Here is a 16,508-nt window from a genome sequence, read left to right as displayed (position 1 = left end):
TGAGGACGTGTCATTAAAAAATAGGCATTCTGTTGATTATCCCAATTTATAGGAATAATTGGAACATTACACAGGTATCATTGAATCACTCTGATTACATCTCTTCTAAAACTTGGAGCCAGCAGTGATTTTCTATCACCAGCATCTTTCCTGGTTCATGCACCCAGGAAACAAGATGAGAATGAGCATTAAAAATGGCCAAAGATGAGATGAGAAGAAGGGAAAGTGACAGGGTTAAAATACAGCCACCAACCGGTCGGTGCCACTCTGGTTCCAGTTCCTGGTTCTTAAATAAAATTATTACATTTTCCACTTTAGTGAAGCACAGACCCATCGTCAGTGGCCTTCTTCCAACATAGGAATTCTGCTGTTCACTCTAGGATGTATATAGATGATCAAGGCTTCTTAGCCAATTGTCATTTGATACAGCAGTGAACATATAATTAATTGTTGAATTAAACAGGCAATTATGTTAGAAAAGCCGTGGGCTCAGAGTGGGATATTTACACTCTCTCTGCATCACCCTAACTCTCTCAAGTTGAGTAGGAGGCACCAGTGGCATAAATAGAATATTCAAATGCACCAGATTTTCCTGGAGAGTCCTACTTTCAAATACTCCTCTCTCCATTGTACCTGTAATTATATTAAAATACAACAAGGCATTTGCCCAGATTTCTAGTGGGAACCGTGTAATCACAGTGAAGGGGGGATGGATTTGGAGTCAGGCTGCAGGCGGTAGCTCTGCCACTTTGTGACCTGGCTAAGTCATCTGTCTGAGCCACTGTCTGCAGACTAGTGAAATAGCAGTAGGGAGGACGCCTTCTGTGTCCACCTTCTCCCAGGGTAGCTGCGGGGATGAAATGAGATTCTGTGTTCCAGCGCATGTCTGCAGCTCTAAAGCAGTGCTGTCCTGTAAGGGCACTTTCTGTCTTGAAGGGTGGATGGCACAGTGGAAGTCACAGTTTCCAGTACCCGGTGAGCTTCCTCGCGGTTGCCATTGCTGTCACATCCAAATTAACGTTTTCCTAGATACTAACCCCACCTATGGCAGCATTTTTACTAGAGAAAATGAAAGCTCTTGTTTTAAAAGTTGACCACCCCTCTAGGCCTTACTAGCTTTGGCTCAAGATAGTTTGGCGAGCTGGTCTTGGACTTTGGCTCGTTGACGCTAGGAGGGCGGACTGTGGAGGTGAGGTCGATCCAGCGCCGCAGCTGCCCTGTTTGTCTAGTTCACAAGTCATATGCAGTTTCTCCTCTTTCATTTTAACCTTAGTGATAGTTGTGGGTGTGGGGGTGGATTTTGTTTTTGTTTTTGTTTTGTTTTTAATTTCAGTTCTGGCCAGGAATGATGGATGAACTCTCCGAGTTGAGAGAATTCTATGATCCAGATACAGTGGAGCTGATGAACTGGATTAAGTAAGAGGATTTTTTTTAACCTTTAAACTGTAAAGTGCCTTTTAAGAGTCACTATAGACCTCATTTGGTGTTTTCTTCTTTCTGAATCTAATTGTGAAGATATATTCATTTTCAAGTTTTTCTTTAAAACTCTCTATTTGGCAACAGTTTCTTTCCATTTAAGAAATAGTCTCTCTAGCCACGATCTCATGAAGGGAAAAAACCCACAAGGAGAGGGAAACTGAGCTGGAGGACATACTCCAGGCCGCTGACAGCCATGGAAAGAAAGCTTTACACTCTCCGCCAATTCCACCTTTCTCATTTCTTTCATTTTAACACCATTCAGATTTTCTGTGACGCCTGACACTTGAGAGCATTCTTTTTCCTTGTTGATCATTTAAAAATTACACTGTAAACCATAGAGTCCTACTAGCTCCAAGCACATTTCAACTAAGCACATTTCCCAAGCCTAGGCCTAAGGAAACCGAAAACGCAAAGTCTTTTCTCTCTTGAACACAGTCATGTGCAGCATTACATTGGTCTTTACCGTTGCCCACGTTTTGTTGCTTTGCCTCAGCACTTGCATCAGGATGAACTTTGTGTGCTTCACAGCTTTGGTAGTGAAACCTGCCTCCCACCAGCACAAATAAACTTTTCTACCCAGAGCACTGTTCCTGGGCCCTGTGCTGCTGTATTTCCCTGCTTTATAACCAAAAAGCAGCGGTGTAATTATTCACATGTAAATAGATGTCACCAATCTTGTGTGACATACTCCAAAGGCATCGGCTGTGTCGTCTCCATCACTTAGAATTTTAGTAGCCATATTGGCACTTGCTCATGACGAATGTTTACTAACCAGTACAGTTTAGCACCGCTTGTGTATTAAGAGATGGTAAATGTTTGATAGCTTAGGTCTCCTGAGTGTAATACATGGGTTTTATAGAGATTTATGCCTAAAATATATATATGTGGCTTTGGTCCCAATGTCGGACTGGCTCTGACTAGATGTGGTAAGTATAATTTTTCATATATTTCCAGTGCTGAGATTACAAAGCAGGGCTTTGTCTTTATTTATTTATTTAACTTTAAATCATGGCAGACAATTATAGAGTAAATAATTCCTTCAGTATTTATTGTGTGTGGGGGGGGGAAGAGGGTTATTCATGTAAAGAAAAGCTAATTACCTTTGCATTAACTGTAGTCAACTAGAAATTTATGACACGTACATCTGAAGGTGAGGCTGATATTTGCTGTTTTTAAAATTGCACTCTTGCTACGAATGGTGCAGGGCACCCGCTGTCGGGTATACTCCTGAGGCCGGGGGGCCTGGTGGATCTACCTACATCGTTGTTGTAAACATCCCACCTCCACTGGCCAGTCCTACAGGAACGAACGGTAGCGTCGGTGATAAAGATGTACTCCAGCAGAGCCGGGGTTGTGTTTGGCACTGTCGGGCTGGGCATACTTACTGTAGAGCCTCTATTCTCGTGCTTGTCCTCGCAGAAAATTATTTAAAGTAACATTTCTGGTTCTGAAAAATTGTGGATGAGAGATTATATTCCGGGTGTAAAGAAGGCAGTCTGTTAGTCTGTTATTTCTCTCATTTGGGAAAGCAATCTTTGCTCTTTACTTTCTCCTCTCATTAACCTGGTTCTCTCCCCGTATGTAGACCATCCTCTTTTTACTTTCTAAAAAATCCTCAGCAACTGGAAAGCTTTGTATTCTTCCAAAATATTGGTTCCATTGTGATCTAATCCTGCTTGTTTTCCCTTGAAATTCTTCAAATCCAAATTATTGTTTTTGCAAAAATAGCTGCTGGGCATGTTTGTGAAATAAGCTTAAGTGATGATGAATATATGCCAAAATAGGGTCTATTTACACAAAATGTATTTGTTTAAATCAACATTTAAGTCGGCTCTGGTCTGTCGCCTTCAATTCCAAACACAAAGGAATGTACTTAATATTCTTTTAACTTGCCTTGATTTCTTCTGTTTTTGAAACATAAAATATGACCTTCAGCTTTCATTTTAGTACTTTGATTAGTCACATGTGCCCACGACATTAGTAGGTCTGAGTTGTGCTGGGGAATAGGCCGTGGCCTAAGGATACATGGCGTGTATCTGAAAGTCTGTCTGTAATTGTCTGAAGGCAGCCACCAGCTTCCGGTGGGGATCCAACCCTGTCAGCGAGGAATGCCTCCTCCTCTCTACTTTGTCTGCTGCTGTTGTCAGACAGCCACCATGGTGACAACACATCTGTCCTCCATCAAGTGGTCACAACAGCTTCTACCGGGGTGGGGATGTACCTTCTGATACAGGGTGGCTGCCCTTCATGGGTCAGGATGAGAAACAGTGACCTGGAGAAACCTGGGGGGACACTTCAAGTGACCCTCCATGATGGCACAGGGCACTTCCCCTGTGAAGTGTTGAGAAGAAGCTTACCTGCCATGTCCTGGTCTCTGGTTCCTATACTTGACGCCGGAGCAGACCACACACCTGCCTTAGGCATCACGCTCATGCTCCAGGGACGCTGAGCTTCCATTTGCAGATTAGGTCTTGCCGAGGATCCACTTGGGGTTCTTGGGCTTGGCGGGTAAATGGGAAAAAGATCCCATCACCTCAGCAGGAGTAGGTTCTGCTCTTTTGTTTGGAGGGGCTCAGTTATGACCTTTTATTGGCTAACCAGACAGCCTCCAGGGAAGGTAAAGGGCATTATATTGGGATACCACTTATTAATATGACAGGAGCTGTAGTGGAGGGATTAGATTTCTATGAAAATGTTTAAAGCATTAATACATGAAGTCATATCTTTTTTTTTTTTTTAGATTTTATTTTGTTTATCTGTTGGACAGAGAGAGCGTGCACAAGCAGGGAGAGCGGGAGGCAGGAGAGAGAGGCAGACTCCCCACGGAGCAGGGAGCCTGATGCGGGGCTTGATCCCAGCACCCTGAGATCGTGACCTGAGCTGAAGGCAGATGTGTAATCGACTGGGCCACCCAGGCACCCAACATGAAGTTATATCAGAACCTGTATACTTAGGAATACAATTCAACAGCTGTTTATGGAGCACGGGACATGATGAGTGTTTGTAAATGGGGTGGCTGTCCCTTCTTTCTTTTTTTGAGAGCTAGAGAGAGCGAGAGAGGTGGGGGAATGGCAGGAGAGGGAGAGAGAGAATCTTAAGTCAGGTTCCACCTCGCAACCCTGAGATCATGACCTGAGCCAAATTCAAGAGTCAGCCGCTCAACCAGCTGAGCCATCCGGGTGCCCCTCCATCCACTTTAACTCTCTCTTCACTGAAGCAAAACTTGAGCCTCATGTCAGCCCTATATTGTCTCCATTCTTTTTTTTCTTCTGTATTCTTATTGTTGACTCCATTTAAAGATTTTTAGAGGCTTACTGGGTTTCAAGAGAAATTTTTTTTATAGTTCTAATTTTTAGTGATAGAAATTTCCAAGCTTCAGTTCCTTGGAGTTTTAAGTATAAAATTAAGAACACTTTGAGATTCAATTTCTCATTAATCAGCGAGGACATTTAGTTGACATCAGCCCCAGAATCTTCCCTGGGAGGACGGAGAGGCCACTCGGTCCTTTCCTTGCAAGGCGCCAGGCGGCATGCTCACCTGGTGGCCTGCGTCCCACTTGACACAGACGTGCCACAGGCCTTGCTCCCCAGCAGATTTTGCCCGTGTTCATATTAACTCTTTTGCTGATAATGTTTCCCAAATACAAATATGTTGGCCTTTTGGTTTTGGGGTGTCAATTTTTTTAATGGTCTGGTATCACTTTGAGCCGGACTCAGGGGGTGCTCGTTGGGCTTTATGTGTGTCTGGGAAGCACATCTCCTTCCATGAGGCCAAATGCCACAACAGCAGTGCTTCGTACCTCATTCCTTTGTGACCCCAAGTGGTTTCATTCTTGGTTCCTGAAATTCTTCTTGGACGTGGTGCAATTAAGACACTCCTATAGATTTGAAGATTTTGAGATGTAACATTTTAACTATGGGGCTTTAGAAGATTTCCCACTGGCAGTAGGCTCTCTTCAGTGATGAAGCCTGCATGTGCCATATTTTCTCAATGGAACTAAGAAAATGGCCCAAACTTCCTTAGCATTTTATCAAAGCAGAAAGAATTACTGGATATTTTAAATATGATGAAGGTTAAGTTCAGACCTTAAATGCCTATAAGCCTCTTTTATATTTAATGAATCATTTTGTGGTATTTGCATAATTCTATAAATTTTTGAAGTGTAGATAAAGCAAATGTTCACACATTATATTATAATGCTCAGTTTACCCATTAGTTCAACAGTAATTAACTTGTTGAAGCTTAGAGCTTCAAAAATAAATGAGATTATTTGTTCAAAATGCCATCAGGTCTTCCTGGAATGACATTTAAATTATGTAATGTAAATCCGTTTGACCTGTGAGTCCTTGTCATTATTTAGTGACATTTCTTACGGAATAAATTGTTTGCAGGTTGGGCAGCCTGCTACAGAGCTTGGCAGAGAGCTATAAAAACAAATTATCCTTTCATTTTATACATCATTTGTTCAAACATTGGTAAAAATTGCTTTGTTTTCCTATAATAGAGAAGTGTCATTCAGTGGTTAAAAGCACATTAGCTATTTTAGACACAGACCACAGACTGTGTCAGCAGAAGTATCTCTGAAGGAGGAGTAGCCAGCGTCACACCTGCCATGCTGCATATCTGAAGGACAAAGAACGCCTTTCCGCTTTGCCTGCTGAGTTCACCACAGAAAATAGAAAACACAGTGGATCTAGGCTTTTAAAGTTCAGAAAGTGTGTCCTTGTTTTTTGTTTCCCTTTGCTTGTTTTCCTTTGCCTTTGCTTTATGAGTAAACTTAAATATTTAAAGTAGTAGAAGTGTACCCCAGATTTACCATGGGGCTGGCATATCAAACCGAATCCGTAGGAGAAAGCGAATAAACCTCATCTCTGCCATGCTTGGAAGTCAGTAGTTTTCAAAGAAGTATTATTTCTAGTCCATTTTATAGGCATTAGAATACTTGTATTTTGCTACTTTAAAGTAAAACTAAAGGGGGATCCCTGCGTGGCTCAGCGGTTTAGTGCCTGCCTTCGGCCCAGGGCCTGATCCTGGAGTCCCGGGATCAAGTCCCGAGTCGGGCTCCCTACATGGGGCCTGCTTCTCCCTCTGCCTGTGTAGTCTGCCTCTCTCACTCTCTCTGTCTCTTATGAATAAATAAAATCTTTAAAAAAAAAAAAGTAAAACCAATGATCTTGGTGAAAGACTGTTAACAGTCCAGAAGATTGTTACACCAACAGTTGAAACAGATGACATTAAACTTTGACTCTTTACTAATGGGGGGGCCACACACTAAAACATGTGACAGATGAGTGCAGTTTATTTCATTTTTCCCTCAGCGCCTCTAAGCAGTCATGTGACCTACCCCCCTGCCCTCCCGGGGGCTGCACCCACTGTGGGCAAGGGGACACTCCAGTGTGCTCGGGCCCCCCGGAGGAGAGAGGCAAGATTGGCCACGATGGGACCTTGTCTGTGTGTTTTGTTTCCCAGGATAGCTGAAGGCCCACAGAGCACTGGCAAACACGCGCCGCACCGACTCATTTGTTCAGAAGTGTCTGCCTGTAGAGGGAGCCGAGGCTGGCTCTGGTGGCTGACTAGCTAGCACGCTGCGGCCCGGCACCTAGTAGGCCCTCAGCACTGTCGTTTGGACAGAGAATGAGCCTGTAGCTCTCCGGCAAGCAGTTCAGGCCTTTTGACATCTCAGACCTCTATGAACTGTGAAGTTCCTCCAAGTGGTGGGATCATAGCCCAGGAAGGGAGACGAAACCTTGGTCGTGAGCCACGAATAGAGAACAGGCCAGTCATCGGTATGTGCCACAGTTACAAAATAGATACTAGAAACAGCTCTGCGTCTCCCCGCCGCCGCCCCCCGTTAGAATTCAGAATAGTGATGCTGAGTCTGAAGATTTGCATGGATCTTCTCAGCTCAGCCACGGGCTTTGTCATTTGGGTAGAAAGGCCAGTTCGGCACCCTCTGGGCAGTAGGACTGGAGAGGCCGGGGTTGCCCCCCACCGCTCGCTCTCGCTCTACCCCGTGCTCTGCCAGATGGGGAGACCAGACTGCATTTCTTCCTGCGTCCTCAGTCTGTTCGGTTCCGTGGTCCCAAAGAGCCACTTTTTGGCATCCATCTACTACGTGGCATTAACTGCATTATTTATTGCAGTGGAATGGCTTAAGCCAGTCCGGAGTGTACAAAAGGAACGAAGGACGGCTTGGGAAAACATTGACATTCTCTGTAATGAGTATTTGTCGGTGCTCACCGTCTTTGGCAATTCCAGCACGCGGGGATGGGGCGGCCCCGACGAGCTGCTTAATAAGGGTCAGTTGCATTAAGCTAAGTCTCCTGCTGAGGAGCGCTCACTCCACCTTCACGTGTTGTCCCTGAAGCCCTCCTGTCCCCCTGACCACATGGGGCCGATGTCAAGAGTTCCCTGTAAGTTGCCACTTCAAGGCGACGGAGCAAACATCTGCTTGTCCTCGGGCCCCTGGGCCTGCCTGTCAGAACACTGACCATCCCTCGAGCGCAGCCACGCTCTCGGAACACGCTCTTCCGTGGCAGTCCACGCGCCGGGCTCTGGGGTTTAGGGTCGGGAGGGATGCAGGCTGTGTGTCCTCCCCGGGGGCCCGCTGCGCTTGGACCCACGCTCCGTCGTGTGAGACAGCTCCTTGAAATCCAAGTGAACGAGGGGGTCATGGTTAGAAAACCCTGAGTTCTTCAAGGAAATTATTTGTAAGCATTGCAGCTTGGACCGCGGGACGTCTTCCAGGCATCCCGAGGCCTCCGTTGGATGGCACTTGCACCGCGGTCTGAGCCTTACGCTGACGCACGTAGACCTGCTCGTGCCACATGGGGATCGATGGCAGCCTCTCCCAGAAACCTAGCGCTGGGGTTTCTGCCCTGATCTCCAGATTCGCTGAGAACAGCCTGCTCTGGTTCTTTCTACAGAGTATGCTGAGTTTTAATGATTGCACTTAGACTCCTTCTCAAAACCGTCTCCGTCTTTTAACACCCCCTGGCAGGCCGGGGCTCCTCTTCCTTAGCCCAGGAAGGGCCCGTGTGGGCTGCGGTGCTCCCCGTGGGCCTCAGCGGAGAGTCGTAGAAGGGCGCTCGTGTTCTTCACAGTAAACCGGCACCTCGTTGATTTGCAAGAGACTCCCATGTCCCAAAAAAATGGAAGGGAATTAAAATCCACTACTAAGATTCTTTCTTTCCGGGGGGCGGGAAGGAAAAATGCTTTCACTGTCATCAGGGAGTCCTTCCTTGACCCACCATCCTTGTCCCTCACGCCCCGCGCGGAGGCAGAGAATCGCAGCTTGGTGGCCCTCGGAGAGCCAGGGGGTCGTGATTTAACCACAGGAGTGCCCCGTGTTCCCCCACAGTCCTTGGACTTTCATCATCAGGACTAAGGAAAGGAACGTAGGAAACACTTGCGTTGCCACATCACAAATGGTGGACATCCCCAAACGGAGTAGTACATTCCCTGCTTTCCAGAATCTTCTGTGTCCTTTTGTTGTTAGTAATTCTCTTTCTCTGGAAAGTAATTTATCACGTGTCTATGGTCCATTTTCTTGTTTGGAACAAAACCAAGTTGGGAGGAACCCGTGATCGCGGCAGTCTCTGGCTTTGTCATCCGTTTGACTGTTAGTTAAGTCTCTTAGTTAAGTCAGCCTCTTAGTTAAGTCTCGTACAGAAGGCGATGACCGTCTGTGGAGGTCTGTGTGGTCGGGATCTGCCCCTCCGGGGCGAGACCAGGAGGGGACCGGGGGACTTGGCCTGGAAGGCCCGAGGGCCGTCCACTGTAAGGAAGCCCAGCAAAGCGTCAAGGAGAAGCGTCCCGCCCGCTGTCACAACCAGGGGAAGTTTCATAAAACAGTTTGAGTGCAAGTGTCAGGCAGCCAGGTGCTGCGTCTCCCCCCAAGTCTCAGGCCTTCCTGACGCAGCCGGGTGAGTCCGGCAGCGTGCGGTTGTCTTGTTTGTGGTCTGTGAGGAAATCGCAGCCGTGGGGTTAACCAGGCTCTCGCGACCTTTCAGCTCCAACACGCCGAGGAAGGCCGTGTTCGCCGGGAGCATGCAGCTGCTGGCCGGGGTCAAGCTGTGCACGGGCAGGACCTTAACCAACCACCCCCACTACGAAGACAACAGCCTGAGGGAGCGGACCAAAGCGGTGAGGGGGCCATGGGGGGGCGCGGGGGTCCCTGCCCCGGGTAGCTCGGCGGCCCAGGCGGGCCTGAAGCCCCTGGCATCTCCTGAGTCGAGGCCTTGCCCTGCCCACGGCCCCTACAGGCGCCCGGAGACCTCCTCCTGCTCAGAAGGGTAACGAGAGCCCCAGCCTGCGGTGTAGACAAGGGGGCTTTTGAGAACAAACCCGTCGGGGAGGGAAGGCAGAGGACGAGGGGTGCATCCTGGCCCCTTGTCTATGCCCAGGTCAGCCGAGGAGGCAGCGAGGGTGCCTGGCTCAACCCCAGAGTTCAGGCGGGAGGGGGCCCTGGGGCTGGGCCCGTGGGGCTGGGCCTCGGGAGCCCGCGTCTGGGGACTCACAAAACCCACGCCCTCAAGGTCCTGGTGCCCTCGAGTCCTAGGGCCGCCTCGGGCGTGAGGATGGCCCACGGCCTCCAGCCGCAGGGCCGAGGCCCCCCTCTGCCCCCCCCACACACCTGCAGGCTGACACATCCGTGGACATCTGCGTGCAGGAAAGCGGCTGGTGTCCCTCCCTGTCACTCCCCCAGCCCCCTGCACACGTGCACACGCGGAACGTCCTCCCGGTGCCGAGTCCCAGAAGGCGGGTTGCTCACCTCGTGGGTGCTCGCCCGGCATGCCACGCTGGTGGCGAGCGGGAGGTCGAGAGAGCGGGGTGGGCTCCCCAGACCACGCAGCGGGCACCTAGCACCGAGGCCCACGGCGCTCTTCCTGCGCGACCGCCAGGCCACAGGCTGGGCTCCTCGCGGTGAGGGCACCGCACGCTCCCCCGGGATGCCTAAGGCGCCCCGTCCCCCCACCGTCTCTGTGAAGGTGCAGCGCTGTCCTACCTGCGCCACCTGCGCTTGGCCTCTCGTGCCGCAGGACCCCGGGGACGCCTGAGTCTGTGTCTGCGGGGTGGCTGCCCCCTCCCCCCAGCCCAGGCTCCGTGACGACAGCCACCTCTTGGGACCCCCATCCCCCCACGTGGCTCACTCCCGGCAGCGAGGGCCACTGCCGCCCCTTCCACGTCACTCTCCCGTCGCAGGTGTATCAGATATACGCCAAGAGGTCCCCGGAGGACGTGCACGCCCTGCTGAGGTCCTTCGGCACCGACTACGTCATCCTGGAGGACAGCATCTGCTACGAGCGCAGGCACCAGCGGGGCTGCCGGCTGCGGGACCTGCTGGACGTCGCCAACGGGCACGTAAGCATGTCGTCCCCTCGCTTCATGCGGGGGCCACCCGGGTGTCTGTACCTCCTAGAAGGATGTCCCCAGCCACATCCCCCGCCTCACTGCATCCTGTGGGACTTGCGGCCCTGCGCTTGGGTCATGGCTGGGGCCTGGCAGATGCGGCGGGTAAGGAGGTGTCGGGCCCTAACTTCACGTCCAGCAGAGCAGCTCTGCCTTCAGCTGATCTGCGTCCTGGGGCTTTGCATAAAATTCATCTTTAAAGGCTTTGCCGTTAAAAACAAGAGCTCAGCCTCCAAAGACCTGAGCTCTGGAGCATCGTCTGGGCCGGCGCGTGAGTGTGGCTGGGACGGTAGGGCTGCACCCACGCTGCTCCCGGCACTGCCCTCAGACACGGCTTCCTGTGGCCGAGCCTGTGTCCCCGAGCCTGTGTCCCCGAGCAGCAGGCTGCCCCTCCCTCCTCCCTCCGGAGGAACTTGGCCTCAGAACCCCGCCAGGCCTCAGATGAGAGCACAGAAGAAGAGTTGCACCAAGAGGCCGTGTGTGCTGAAAATGAGGGGGGAGAAATGATAAGCCATTTGGAAATAATAAATTCTCAGAAAAGAAAACTTGACCATACAGAATTAGAGACTCAGAGCGCTTAGGATCTACTCTCTTAGCATATTTTTTTTTAAGATTTTATTTATTCATGAGAGACACAGAGAGGGGCAGAGACCCAGGCAGAGGGAGATGCAAGCTCCCTGCAAGGAGCCCAAAACGGGGCTCAATCCCCGGCCCCCGGGATCACACCCTGAGCTGAAGGCAGTCGCTCAACCGCTGAGCCACCTGGGTGTCCCTCTCTTAGCATACGTCAGGCATGTGGGTAGGACCATGAACTGTGGTCACCATGCTGTGCGGTCAGAGCCTCAGACCTAATTCACCTTATTACTGCAGGTTTGTCCCTTTGACCGACGTGGAAGTATTAATTAGCTTGATTGTGGTAATCACTCCACCATGTATGTGTGTATCAGATTATCGGGTTGTAGCCCTTAACTGTATGCAGTTTAGTCAATTACGCCTCAGTAAATCCGGGGGAAAGAGAACATGAGATTCAAATTTCTGCCCAAGGAAAGAAACTGTCTATAACTATCTTGAATTCAGAGGAGATAACAGACCCAAGACTTGCATTTAAATTTTGATTTGTGTGTAACTTTCTCTAACTAGACCATCTGATGAGTTGGAGGATTTCCTCTGGTCATAGTAATTCTTCTCTGCATTTCACTTTTTTTTTTTTTTTAAGTATACGTGCTGCCAAAGCGAGCACTCTGCATCTCATTTTTGTGAGAGTGACAGTGTAGTACGTCCCGAAGAACAAGGAGATCCAAGTTTTACTTCTCGCCTTGCAGTTAAAGGTGGTCACTGTGCGACCGTCAGCTCCCCTTCTCAGCCTTGATTTAAACTTCCGACGGGGAAGAGGTAGACCAGATAATCTTGAAGTAGCCGCCGACATTGAAATAATACAACTTACGTAGCCGTAACACATGACTCTCAAAGAAACCCAACACCTGTTCCTACTTCTCTCGTCTCCTATCAATACGATTTTGTTTCCCAAACCGTGTTTGGTTTTGTTTTGGCTTTAGATGATGGATGGCCCAGGAGAGAACGATCCCGACTTGAAACTTGCAGGCCACCCTCGCTTCTGCGAAGAGATAAAGAGAAACCTGCCACCCTACACAGCATACTTCACTAGAGTGTTCCAGAACAAGACGTTCCATGTTTACAAGCTATCTAGAAACAAGTAACCAAGCTCTCTGTCCAACCTCTATTTTTGATATTGAAATTCCATCCTAATGCAACTCAACAGTAACATTTCATATGTCTTTAGGTAGCCTGTACCACAAAGCTGTGATAGGAGGAAGTTGTAGAGATGTTTACACAAGCGTTACCGTCCTCAAAAGTATCTTAACACAAGCTTCTCTTTTTTATCTCGTTTCATTAATGTTCTTTAGCCTAAAGGTTCTCACCTTTCTAGGAATGGTCTCAAATTTTGTTGTTGGGGAGAAACGTAAGTGTGCCACAGGTAGCCTGAACAGCCACACGTCATTCAGGAAATCCAGAGGCTGTTCGGGATTTGAAATACTTTCAATTGACTTCAGACAGCTACGGTTGAGTCGAATTAAGGGGATGCATAGTTAAATTCTTCAGTATCGTTTCACTAGTGAAGACCAACGGGGAGCTTTTTAAAAAGCTCTTTATCGTCCTGTTTGACCTAAACATTTTATAATGTTTTCCAATCGCCATGCTTTTAATATTTTTTTTTAAAAATCATGTTAGGTCTTTGTATATATATCTAAAACTTTTCGTTGTGCCCTGTCTGAAATGTAAAGTTTAGCACTTCAGTATGTGTGTGTGTGTGTGTGTGTGTGTGTGTGCGGGCGGGCGCGCATGCATGCAGGTGCATGTTTTAATGTGGGATACAGAAAAGTGTGACAAATTCCTTATTGTAAGTCATGAAAGGAGCAGAAATGTTATGTAGCCGAGCAGAATTTGTTACTGTTTAGTGTTATTTTAAAACCTATTGATACTATTTAGCCTATCCTGCAAGTAAGAAAATTTTTCTTCATTTCTTACTCATTTAAATTTACTGGGTTTGCAAAATTTTCTAAACTTTTTGTTTTTAGCCTTTGTATTTTTTACAGCCTAGAACCTTGCAAAGTCTGAATATTTTTAAAATGTTCTATCTTAACTAATTCACGAATACAATATTTTTGGCAGAGAGCATTTTCATACCAAATTTGATTTGTGGTCTCCAATCTTAACTGTGAGGGCCCGGGTAATGTTATTCTTTTTCTTACTAAAAGGTAACTAAGTGCCTCTAAGTCATGCTTATTTGTAAACAACAAAGAGGATTATGTATACCTGTTCAAACATTTTTTGATAATTGCTTTTCTAATTAATTTCTAATGAGGGGGACATGTAAAAGTTGCTGATAAAAGCACATTGCACATTTAACTAAATCAAGGTGGCTAATGAAATTAACTTTCTCCCCTGTTCTTGCCAATTGGAAATGATGGAAAGGTCTCTCCTTGCACTTGTACTGAAGTACCCTAGGCATCAAGCTAGACAGATCACACGTTCAAGTTATTTCACATTCAGTTACTACTTATTAAACAGTGTTCAAAAAAAGAAGTTTTAGACTGTCATGTTGGACTCCAGGATACTCGGCTTTTTTATCCAAACTTATTTAAATTAAAAAAAAAAATTGGCTGGGTTACTAAATGATGCAGCTGAAACTCCTGAATTATGTCTTTCCTGTATTCTGTAAGAAGGTTGGAGACCACTGCAGTTTAGGGTAACACAGTAACAAAACACTTTAATCAGTAGGAGAACTTTAAGCCAGGAATGATGCATGCCTGGTGTGGCTGACAGCATGGGTCAGCACATCCTTCGGCGAGTGCCTTACTTTTCATTGAAACGAAGCACACGTAAGGTACATGTTAGACTACGTAGTTTTGTTTTTAAAGTCCTCGATCACCTTCCAGATATATTCCAGTTTTATTTTAAATATTTCTATATGCACTAATCTAAGCGTTTGCGTACGTGGAGTCTCAGCATAAGAAACACGTCCTTAAATGTGTATGCTTATCACCATCTTGATGGCACGCAGGAATCTTTTTCTCCTAGTGTAGGTGCCATTGTTGCCAAGATATTTAGTGTTTAGTCTTCAGCGAAAAATACAAAGTGCCAAAAAAAAAAAATCTTGCAAGACAGAGTCCATACATACACTCTTTCCAAGACACTGTGACCATGTGTAGTAGACATTTTTCTTTGCTGATGAACAAGTCTGTCAACAAATCCCATTAAACGTTCTTAGCGTTCATCAGTATTCTCTTGTATGATCTTGTTGGAGTCCACAGGAGGAAAGGGGAAGAGTGGCTGATGCCTGGCTCTGTACCAGGCCAGAGCATGGCACCGGGGGCCGTCACTCCCACCACACAGATCTCAGCAGCTGTGTTAATGTTTGGTAGTGGCCTCAAACGTGGCTGTTTTTTTATGGGGAGGATAACCCCTTGATGTTGCTTCAGAGCTAGCTAGCTAGAAGAACCTCTCAGTACAATAAGTGCTCTTAATGATCCTCTACTTACGTGACTCCCCAGATTCCCTGACTGTCTGCACCCGTCTTGTGAGCTGACGAACCAGGCTGCTCCCCAGTGTCCTCTCATTCCCGAGCTCCCTCCCGTGAGTTCTGTACTCGTACCAAACTGCCCTGTGCGAGTTCCCCTTCTTATAGTAAGTACACACTTCAACACAAGCATAGGAAATGGGGTAAAAAGGGTTATTTCTGTGAAAATTAATTTGACTGCTTTGGTAAGGCTTGATAAGGTTGAGTCACTAATAAAAACTGCTTTTGAGTAAATTACCTGTGGTTGGGAAAATTATAAAATATTGGGAACATGAAATTCAAGAAAATTTCAGAGCTCAGATTGCTTTATAGATTTAAGTACCTGTTGCACCTTTAAAAACATCTCTACTGACCAGAGGTATTAGAACATACCCAAACCACATTCCTGGTACAATTTATGCAAGAATAGAACTGGAATCATTGAACCCTTATTGCAAAGGAAAGACCCTGGCTTCACAGCAGAAGATTAGCAAATGAATGGACTATTACACATTTAAAGTTACGATTCCCTACTTAGATCTACTTACTTCATTAAATGGCTTCATTAAATGACTGATACTGATCACAGTGGCTATTAGAGATTCTAGTATAGTTGAAAGGTTCCAGTCACTTTTATTACAGTCCGAAGAAATAGGGATTCATTTCAGATATATTGGCCAGGAGCATAATTAGGTGTTAAGTAGGCCATCTGTTGTCCACTTGCAGACGATTTTCTTTCTTTGTGAGGTCAGCTAGGGGTGCGCGTGTGTGTGCACATGTGCGCGTGTGCGTGTGTTGGGTCGGTGCTGCCGGAGGGCTAGGACTTATGTAGATATTTCATCTGGTCTGCATCTTTACTTCACAGTTAACTAAAAATGTTTACTCTCATTCCATGTGAACTTTGTCTAAGATGTACCAATTTTAGCTTATCTTTGGCCAAAACTTACCTGAGTTAACATAGAAATACTCCCATTTTTAAAATTCAATTGAAACCTTGGAATTAAATAGGAAGATACAAAATGTTCCCAGATCATGTATCTTGATTAATATGCTCCCAAATGCTTTATATATGACAACCTTTTTGGCCTAGAAGAGAGTGCTTATCTGTTGATGGAAAAAAGCTTTTAAGATGAGAGTGGCTTGCTTTCTTGTGGCAATTGGCAATTGATTTTCTGTATTTAACATCCTATGGGTAAAATCTTACGAAGAGCTTTTATAATTTGTTGTACTGAATTGTACGGAGATTATATACTAAATAAAGCTCTTTTAAAGTACACAAGATGAGTGTTTTTCCTTTCTTTGAAGGTCAGAAACCAAGGAACCAGCTACTGAAGTTATTAAATACGTGCTACATAAATTCTGGTCCCTAGAGATGGATGTTCCAAGGTCTCAGCTGGACTTGCTTAATGTCGAAGGAGTTTGTTTTTTCATGGAATTTGATAGCTGCTTACTTGCTTCACTTGAAACTCAGGGTTATAGTTTGTATTTCTAAAGAGAAGGCTGATGTCAGCACAATTTATCCTCAAAGAGGTAAAAGCTG

At 46.7% G+C, this 16,508-nt stretch overlaps 1 protein-coding gene across 5 annotated transcripts in view; it reads left to right on the top strand.

Moving 5' to 3' along the window:
• Positions 1 to 16,247, top strand: part of DPY19L3 (dpy-19 like C-mannosyltransferase 3) — a 69,957-nt gene extending 53,710 nt beyond the window's left edge. For 4 of the 5 annotated variants that reach the window (XM_077856353.1, XM_077856362.1, XM_077856377.1 and 1 more), the window contains 4 exons: positions 1,334 to 1,416; positions 9,492 to 9,624; positions 10,684 to 10,842; positions 12,447 to 16,247. In XM_077856353.1, the coding sequence (XP_077712479.1) occupies positions 1,334 to 1,416; positions 9,492 to 9,624; positions 10,684 to 10,842; positions 12,447 to 12,608 (537 nt within the window). In that variant the 3' untranslated portion in view covers positions 12,609 to 16,247. The remainder of the gene's footprint in view (positions 1 to 1,333; positions 1,417 to 9,491; positions 9,625 to 10,683; positions 10,843 to 12,446) is intronic. The other variant, XM_077856372.1, reaches the window with a different exon arrangement.
• The last annotated feature ends 261 nt before the right edge of the window (positions 16,248 to 16,508 follow it).

The sequence above is a fragment of the Canis aureus genome, chromosome 1 (genome assembly GCF_053574225.1).
Source record: "Canis aureus isolate CA01 chromosome 1, VMU_Caureus_v.1.0, whole genome shotgun sequence".
Lineage (NCBI taxonomy): Eukaryota > Metazoa > Chordata > Mammalia > Carnivora > Canidae > Canis > Canis aureus.
Note: the sequence above shows the minus strand (reverse complement) of the source record. Positions and strands in the feature narration are given on the sequence as shown.